The sequence below is a fragment of the Berghia stephanieae genome, chromosome 8, assembly GCF_034508935.2.
Source record: "Berghia stephanieae isolate SIO BIC M18660-M18661 chromosome 8, UCSD_Bste_1.3, whole genome shotgun sequence".
NCBI classification, from domain to species: domain Eukaryota; kingdom Metazoa; phylum Mollusca; class Gastropoda; order Nudibranchia; family Aeolidiidae; genus Berghia; species Berghia stephanieae.
In genome coordinates this window covers 8,187,118-8,196,846 of record NC_088367.1, presented here as the reverse complement: position 1 = coordinate 8,196,846, position 9,729 = coordinate 8,187,118, and the positions used below count along the sequence as shown (strand labels likewise).

Sequence of the window (9,729 nt, the reverse complement as noted above, 5' to 3'; positions counted from 1 at the left end):
TTATTATTTTTTTCACTTAAAATTGATATTTATATTGTAAAGTGCCCAGAGCTTGTGTTTACACGAGAATGAGCGCTATATAAATGTGTATTATTATTATTATTATTATTATTATTATTATTATTATTATTATTATTATTATTATTATTATTATTATTATTATTATTATTATTATTGTTATTATTATTAAAGGTATCCAGCAACTTTTCTCAAATACATACTTTTTTGACTTGACTAGTTTTGTAAAAAATATTTAGAAGTGAAATTAAACTTTGATATTATTTCCGGAAGATGTACGAAAAGGGTTGATTTAATTATTTATGACAAGAACTCATTTTGGATAAAAATTGAGCTTCTAACTAAACTTGGCAATATCTCAGTTCAAACCTTTTCACCATCCGACTGATTACGTCATTCACTGTCACTAAATGTTTTGACCGACGAACTGGCGAACATTGACCAAAAGTTGCTCTCGATGTGTAGTGAGTTATCTTGATAGTTGTATATTCTTTAAATATTATAATTGTCATGTATTTCTTTCCATCATTCAGCTTATAGCTATTATTTAGATTAGATAGATGAAACAGTTTTTGGACAGAGACCTCATTTAATCTGAAAGACAATAAAATAAAATATAAAAATGAACTCTTCGGGAAGCCATTTAGAGAAATTCCCGTCGAGACGGGGAGATATCAGTAACGAAGACTTTGTCATCATCAACTATGCCACTGCTTATGTCATGTTCACCATCTGTTTACTTGGCGTGATCGCCAATGCTATAAATATCAGGACTTTCATCTCCATGGGACTAAAAGACGGCGTTACCGTCTCTCTCCTGGGTCTCGCCGTCTCTGATTTAGGATTCACCTTTTTTGGATGTGTCCTAAGCATTTCGAATATCATACAGTATTTAGAAGATCGACAAATTCTACAGAACTTACCGATACAACCCAAGTATGTTGTCGGTATGTTCGCTGCCCAGATGGGGTTGATGTTTTATCCAATAACTTGCATGTCAACGACTTATATCGCCATCGCGCGATGCATGTGTGTCTCCGTGCCCTTCAAATTCAAAGATTATTTCACAAGTACTAAATCAATTATTGCAATAGTTATTTTCAACCTGGTCGCTTTGGCTACCTACTCTCCGATGTTTTCCAATATGGGAACACAACGGAAATTCGATCCCTCTGTAAATAGAACTCGTATTGTGTTGTGGATGTCAGACAAGAGGTATAAAGTCAAGAATATTACGGCCATTTTTCATTTTGTCGGTCTCAGTATGACGTCCTCCATCATTGTGGCAGTTTGCATCGTCATCATGGCCAGAAGCCTCAAAGAATCCGTTAAATTCAGAAATACTTCAACGACTGGAAAGGATGCAGGTGGTGACGTCACGAAAGGAAATGACGACAAATTATCTGGCAAGGAGTTACAGGTAACGTCGTTGTCATTATTATTATTATTATTATTATTATTATTATTATTATTATTATTATTATTATTATTATTATTATTATTATTATTATTAATATTATTATTATTATTATTATTATTATTATTATTATTATTATTATTATTATTATTATTATTATTATTATTATTATTATTATCATCATCATTAATATTATTATCGTTGTTTATATTATAGTTAGTCTTTGAAAAAGTTAAACTGCTGGTTTGCAGACTGCTTGTAAATCGACTTGAACCCATTTGTTGATAGACATTGTTCTTTATAAAAAGTCAAAGCCTAATTGATTTCAACAGTCGTGACGTCACCTCCCTCGGAATGACCCATAGTAACTTAGTAACTGGCTCTAAACTATCGGAACAATGGCGGGCGCCCTTATGAAATACTACTCGGACGAGCATAAAAGCGTATCCAGAGGAGTGAAAAATTATGAATCTGATCATGTTTTGACTTTTATACATTCTGATCACATGACATGTGAAAAAGTTCTAGCCAGCATGAAGAATAAAAAGTATAGATTTTTCTTTGTTTAGAACCAATCTGTTCGTTGCTGGGCGGACGTGACATCAGACTATTGAATCCTCTTGCAATTTGAATCTGTTTCTCAAATGGTTTGTTGTTTCTCTTTTATAATTCCAGGTTCTGAGACAAGTACTTCTAATCTCCATCATCTACACGGCCTGTATGGTACCCAATATCTGTGTCGTTATATCCAGACTCGCCTATCCCGACCTGGATGTCGGTAAACGATTAAACAATTTAATATTTCTGATCGGTGTGGGAGTTATCACTCTAGAACAAATCAACTCGGCATCAACGTTTCTTGTTTATTACAATTACAATTCTAAATTTCGATCTCTTTGTTTTCCTTGTTTCTCAAAGAAGTCCGTAAAGTGATTTATTTACCCGTAACGATACAAAAAAGCTTGAAGGAAAACAAAGTCGAAATATCCAGTTTTTGGTTAACCGGTATTTACTGTACATATACATCATTAAAATCTAATTCTTGATATGCCAGTTTTGTTTTGGCTAGCAAATATTTTAAAATGTGTAATTTATTATCAGTTCATCTATTCCCTGGTCATCAAATATATTATGTGGAATTTTATGTATGTATGTATGTATGTATCTATCTATCTATCTATCTATCTATCTATCTATCTATCTATCTATCTATCTATCTATCTATCTATCTATCTATCTATCTATCTATCTATCTATCTATCTATCTATCTATTTATCTATCTATCTATCTATTTATCTATCTATCTATATATATATATATATATATATATATATATATATATATATTTACCTATCTATTTTTCTATCAAATCTACTAATTTGTCTGTCTATCCAATATATTAAACAAACAGCCAACTTTCCCCAGTAACTTCGCGAATGGAACAACATCCCCTGAATATGCCAGAGCAACCAACAACCCGACAATATTCTATGGTTACCTCGACCAGTTTAAACCCAATAGATAGATATGACGTCAATGCCAGCCCACCACAACTAGTTGCGTCAATCCTCATCACATGAAGTTGCAACTATTTTGGATTTGATTCGATTGGATTGTCCTGGTTTAACATTGGACGTAAAACTACATTGAAATCAAACTATTTGAATTTGCTCTCAAAGCACTGACTATAAAGCGGCCCAAAACTTCAAGACACCTCTGTATGTAGAGTTCGTTTAAAAACAAGACAGATATTTTATCGGGTCTTTTGGGATACGAAATATATATGGTAGAAAAGATCCAGACATGCGACTACAAACTTATATTCGAACGATACCGATATCAACTTGTATTTGTGCGATACCGATATCAACTTTCGAACGATACCGATATCATTGTGCGATACCGATATCAACTTTCGAACGATACCGATATCAACTTAAAATGGTGCCATACCAATATTTATTTTCATGTCCCTATTTCTTCTGTTATGAAGACAAACAATCCTCTTTTATTTGAGATCAAGACTTTTAAAGATTGGCAGAAGCGTGGCTCAACGGTACGAAAGGTACCGGGTTCGAATAATCACTGCACTGTGTGGCCTTGAGCAAGTCACCTCGCCCTACTTCAGTTTGCGTCGCTGTACTGCGGCTGACGCCTGGGTTATTCCAGTCTTCCCTTGGAATAGACCCTAAAGACAAATTTCCCCTTTGGGATGAATAAAGGGAATTGTATTTTATTTTTATTTTTTTATACTTTCTGGTCAGTTTATCGTAACGAAGCTTTTCACGTCCCTTACAATGTTCAATGATACTCACGTCTGACTCATTTATCTCGTTATTTATTTCTGATGTGATGAAAATTCGATGCCATCTGCTTTATCATTGGCTTGAAAAACAAGAATTGAAGCATTCTGAGACTATCTATTGTCGTCTTAAGTAACAAATGTATAAATATCATAATTGTGTATAACATTGTTTAATAATTCAATTCAGAGCCATATTGGCGTATTTTAAGTCAAATTATAATATTGGAAATTGTGTTTTGAGCATTGAGTGATTTAATTGTCTATAAGGCTGTGAAGGAATTATTCTTTACAAATTTGTAGCGCTTCGTTTTCTTAGCCACGGGGTTTGAGATCAAAATTTGGTCAAAGACCGGGATGCAGAATCATATATATATATATATATATATATATATATATATATATAATATATATATATACATAATATATATATATATATATTATGTATATAATACTATATGTATATAATCGGTTATGCCGACTGAAGACGTGGACGAAAGCCACAGAAACGAACGTCTTGGCCATATAATGTGAGTGACAATTTATATATATATATATATATATATATATATATATATATATATATATAATTACATACATATTCATTATCCTCAACTCATTTGGTTATTTCCTCCTACAACGTTGTTTCATCCATCCGTTGGATTTTGATGGATTCTTCAGGGCGGGAGGTATTCTGTTAGTAATGTCTAAATGAGGTGAGGATAATTAGTAATTCGCTCCTAAGAAACTCTCAAGCACTCTACGTGATTCCCAACAATTCCCCTCAACCATCATCATCAAGTGCCAGGCCTGTTGCAGACATCGGCGATCATGTCCCTCCAACCATATATGTCCTCAGATCTTCTCAATAGCTCGATTCCTGTTCCTCCTCTACCAATCCATCTGTTCAGATTGTCAATGTAATCTATCCTCTGTCTCCTTCTTTTTTTCCTCAACCATACTTACTTACGTACATACATACTCACATTCTGTTATAGCTTTATCCGAGATTTTTGTCACTATATTATAGAGTAACAAGGAACTCGGGTTGAGGTAAAACAGAGACTCTTCAGAGAAGAAACTTCCCCTGAACAGGTCTTTTGGTCTTTAACTGTTTTTGCCCTTAAGGGACTGGACCACACCTAGGTCATGAATTCTTCAATTTTTTACAATTTTTTCTATATGCTAGCAAGGGGTCTCGAACGCGAGATCCAGATCAAGATGTTTATTGTGGATTTTTGGGCACGCTCTTATTTATTGCGCCATCGGTTGAAATGATGTCACTGAATCCTTATATTGGAGTGACAAAACTCAGCGGTATAACTCTTGTAAGGGCTGAACCACACCGGAGACTGACTCCGACGACCAGGCACTGCCGTCCCCTGCCGTCTTCCGGATAAAGACGTCGGACACGGACAAAAGACTCAGAATGAAGAGAAGAACCGCTAGACCTACCCATACCAAGCTCGAGAGAAAAAATACGGCTGAGGACGTCGGGTGCTTGGTTTGAGCAGTTCAAGCGGCTCTTCTCTTTATTCTTGTTGTGATCTTCTTAGCTAAGCGCATATTATCAATAATCCCGAGATTGTTATGAATTAAGTGAGAGAGCTAGACACAAATTAAAGGTTGGAAATCCAAGGGAAAAAACCGTGGAAAACTACCACAAATCGACGAATTTCTGATTAAATCCCCTGAAATAATCCACGATTGTTAGGACTGAATGAGGAAACAACTTTTTTTTATTACTAGTAAAAAGCCCGCAATTTCAAGGGGAGAGAACTGTTTTCATTCGATATTGTAACCACCATCATTTAATGAGGACAGATTGGTCAAAAACGTTGTCTGTGTAACTTGGTACATCCTCTGTTGATTTTTCTGTGTGGCCCAACATGAAGTTCCAGTAACTATAGCCTCTGTCCTGTGACACGGCAACATATAGTTGTCCGTGTGTGAAAACAGGTTGTGGTAAGAAAATCAACTGCGAAAATAAACCTGAAGTAGCAGACGTGAGCCGAGTTGAAAGACGATCCTGGGATCGAGAACTTACCTTACAGTATTACAGTACTCTGGTGATCATGTTTGGTGGCATTTTTATGTACCTCCGTTGGAGGTGTACAAAAAAAAAAAAACGCACCGTTTTTATGCACCTCCACTGGAGGTGTACAAAACGCACCGTTGATTAATGAAAACGTTGCTGCTTGAAGCTCGAAGGAAAAACTAACGATAAGTGTTGAATTGTAAGCCTAAATTTAATAGACGAAGACATACTGTGGACGTTTCTGATTTCCCCTTTATCAACGAAACGCGACGAATAAGACACTAAGGACGAATGAGAGATGTGCAGTGTGAATGGCGTAGATAAGGTAAATAGACATAAACAACGATGGGACAGTAGGTTTTGAAAAACAACAACAAAAACAACAACAAAAACAAAAACAAAAACAACAACAAAAGAAGAAGAAAAAACCCCCCAATAAAATGACAAAGACGCGGTAAACGAATAAACTGATGATAATGATAAAATATTATAAAATGATAACAATCTACATTTACATATAAATGCACGACGATAACACATTGTATGGTACCGGTGTTTAAAAAAAATAATAATAGATTAATTTAAGGTTTTAAATATATGTCTAGTAACTATAACAACAAAAATGATGTCTTTCTCAATTAAGTAATCTTTTTTTAAAAAATGTCCACAATGGGATTGAACCCAGTACTTCCAATGTTAGAGTCTGACAGCTTATCCACTGCGCTACGGAGCCACTTGACTGTTCATAACATTTAATAAGGTCTTTCTAAAACTTTATTTTACCTTCAATGCAAGTTCTATTTTCGATTTTTTAGATTATTATTATTTTTAAAAAAATATTATAAAAGAAGTTAAACCTGGGTATTATCCACCCGAAACCATCACATTGAAAGCATCCAATGGGCAATAATAATACTTGATGTCATAAATAGATCAAAACTGTTGAAAACTTAGTGTAGATCTGAAATCCTTAAAGTAATTAAGTGAATACATTATTTCGAATGCAACGATTTGCTTAAAACCGCCAAACTGACAAATGTTTACAGTGTCGAAATTGATTGTTTGTAAGAGTGTTAGTGTCGTCGGTACATATTTTATGATATCTGTTTGACTCAACGAACTTTCAAACTGACTTTAAATTATAAAAGGAAATCAAGTTATCTGTTTATCTATCTGTAAAAAATAATTTCTAATTTCCAAATCTTTCAGTAGAGTTGTACGCCGTATCAATTTTTTTTTATTGACTCAAATAAGCACAATGTTCTCCATAATGCTATATTTTTAAAAGAAAGGATGAAGCAGGTCGCGTTATCTTCGAAATCAAGGGAAATAAACGTGGAAAATTTCTGAATTAAATCCGGGCCCTCCAAGTCGATAGCAAGGAAAAAGACAACATCTGGAAGATGGAGAGAAGTGAGTCAGGACACTGACTGGACCTATGACGAGTGGGGGGCCAAAGCCAATCGGACGTCTCCATCCGTGGAAACCCTGATTGTGGGGCTATGTGGTCTCGTGGTATGACACTCGCTTTCGGATCGAAAGGTCCTGGGTTCGAGCCTCGAGCTCGGCGCATAGTTGAGTCCTTGGATAAGGCTCTTTACTCACATTCTCTCAGCGTATTCAGGTGTAATATGAGTAGCTGGCCGTTAACAGCGTTGTCTTTGTTCGAAAAATTGTAATATCACCTAACAGGCGGCATGTCCCGTCCTACATGTTAAATGTTGCTGTTGACCAGGGACCCATTGTAAAGCGCTTTGAGCACATTTAGTGGATATTGCGCTATATAAAGCTCAATTTTATTATTTTTTAAATTTTTATAATATCTCTGACTCTCCTCCTAAATACCGATTAAAGTTAAACGGCAACCTGGAATTTCATTGGAATAAGAATTCTGAAAAGTGAGTGGAGCAGGCAATTAAGGGGCTGCGTGGTTCAACGGTACGCTCATTGCTTCGTACCTGAAAGGTACAGAGTTCGACCACCCGCCGCTGCGTTGTATGGCCTTGAGCAAGTCACCTCGCCCAAGCTCAATTAATTTGCGGCGCTGCACTGCGGCTGACGCCTGGGTTATCCCAGTCTTTTCTTGGAATAGACGCTAAAGACAAATTTCCCCTACGGGATGAATAAAGGTATTATTTGTTTTTTTAAAAAATATTTATTGATAACAACCAAGAATGAAGTGATTAGAAAAGTGCCACAAGACAATAGAGTAAAGGGAAAGAGATTAGCGGAAGATTAGCGTCCCTTGATTGGACTTCACCGGTGAAGAAGTTATTTGTAAACAAACCAACTACAAGCTAAGCGCTCCAAATACAAAATTTATTATTCATATTTCTGTACAAAAATGCGTATCATAATCAACGTTATGCACGTTGTACAGAAATATGAATAATAAATTTTGTTTTTGGAGCGCTTGGCTTGTAGTGGTTTGTTTACAAATAACTTCTCCCCCAGTGACGTCCAATCAAGGGACGCTACTCTTCCGCTAATCTCATTCCCTATTTAAAAAATTCGCGGCGATTGGGGGCTCGAACCCATGACTTTACTGGTACGGCAACTCCCCCTGGTCGGGGAGCTGGTAGTGCTACTGTGGAGAATATCTCTGACGGTATTGCTACCCTCTCCCTGGCCAGGCGGATTTGTCGTACCTGTAAGGTCGTGGGTTCGAGCCTCCATCGCGGCGAAGGTTTTAAAAAAAATCTTCATTGTCTTCTGGCGTTTTTCTACCCACTGCATTCCTTCCGTTGGAAGCGTTTCAGTACAGATTGGTTGAATGTACGGCTATGTGGTCTTGTGGTATGACACTCGCTTTCGGATCGGAAGGTCCTGGGTTCGAGCCTCGCTCGGCGCATAGTTGAGTCCTTGGAAAAGGCTCTTTTCTCACATTCTCTCACCGTACTCAGGTGTAAAATGAGTACCTGGCCGTCAACAGCGTTGTCTCTGTCCGAAAAAAACTGTAATATCGCCTAACAGGCGTCATGTCCCGTCCTACATGTTAAATGTTGCTGTTGCCCAGGGACCCCTTGTAAAGCGCTTTGAGCACGTTTAGTGGATATTGCGCTATATAAAAGCTCAATTATTCTCAATTATTTATTTGAATTATTAAATCGCCAGCAACCAAACTAAAGATGATGAAGCAGTAACTGTTGCGATACGACAGACTATCGAGTGTCGTGTCGTTGAGGAAGCAAGAGGATGCCACAGTTATGACAGATGTGTAGTTAGCCCCTGATTTCAATGTCTTTACATTCCTTATGAGTCTTAAAATGCAGCATTTTGCAACGAATTCAAATACGCCACTACCACATTATCTCATTTGTCTGTCGTGTTTCATTCATCCTGCTTTGTTGATAAAGGGGAAACTCGAAACGTCTCTTATATCTGTCTTCGTATATCAAATTGAAGCTTACATTTCATTTCACATGTTATTTATAATTAATATTTATTTCCAACTTCTTAAAATCGACTATAAAGGCACGAAAAACAGAGTCGAAAAAGGTACAGGTACTCAGAAAAGTTAAAAAAAAAATAACGGAATGCTATTTTGATATATGTCATTTTTCTAAGGGTATGGGATACTGTGTCAAAAGTATCTCAGAATGTATTCAATGAAAAATTTCCACAGTTATCAAAGCGATAATGTAGTATGTCACCATAGAGATTTCTTTTGGATAAGGTTTGTGTATTTTGAATTATAATCCAAATTATAAATTTTTAACATCAAATTTGTCATAACATTTTGACTCTCAACTTTGTAATGTTCTAATAAAAATCCCATAAGCTAAAGCCGTAAAATCTCTCTATGGTGACACACTATGGTACAATGCTGATAAGAGGGAATAATACGGAATTCATTCTTTCATTAGTTTTTGTGGAACGTTTGCCACAAGATTGTTATATCATTTTATACCAGACCTCCAAATTAGGTCACAAAACGGGTTTCAACACAGAGA

The 9,729-nt window shown here is 36.0% G+C and overlaps 1 protein-coding gene across 1 annotated transcript; it reads left to right on the top strand.

Annotated features, from left to right (window-relative positions):
- The first annotated feature begins 640 nt into the window (after positions 1–640).
- On the top strand, positions 641–9,008 carry LOC144977957 (uncharacterized). The gene is made up of 4 exons (XM_078923367.1): positions 641–1,438; positions 2,111–2,289; positions 4,928–5,107; positions 8,891–9,008. Exons 1-4 carry the CDS (start codon positions 641–643, stop codon positions 9,006–9,008), a joined length of 1,275 nt encoding a protein of 424 aa, XP_078779493.1.
- The last annotated feature ends 721 nt before the right edge of the window (positions 9,009–9,729 follow it).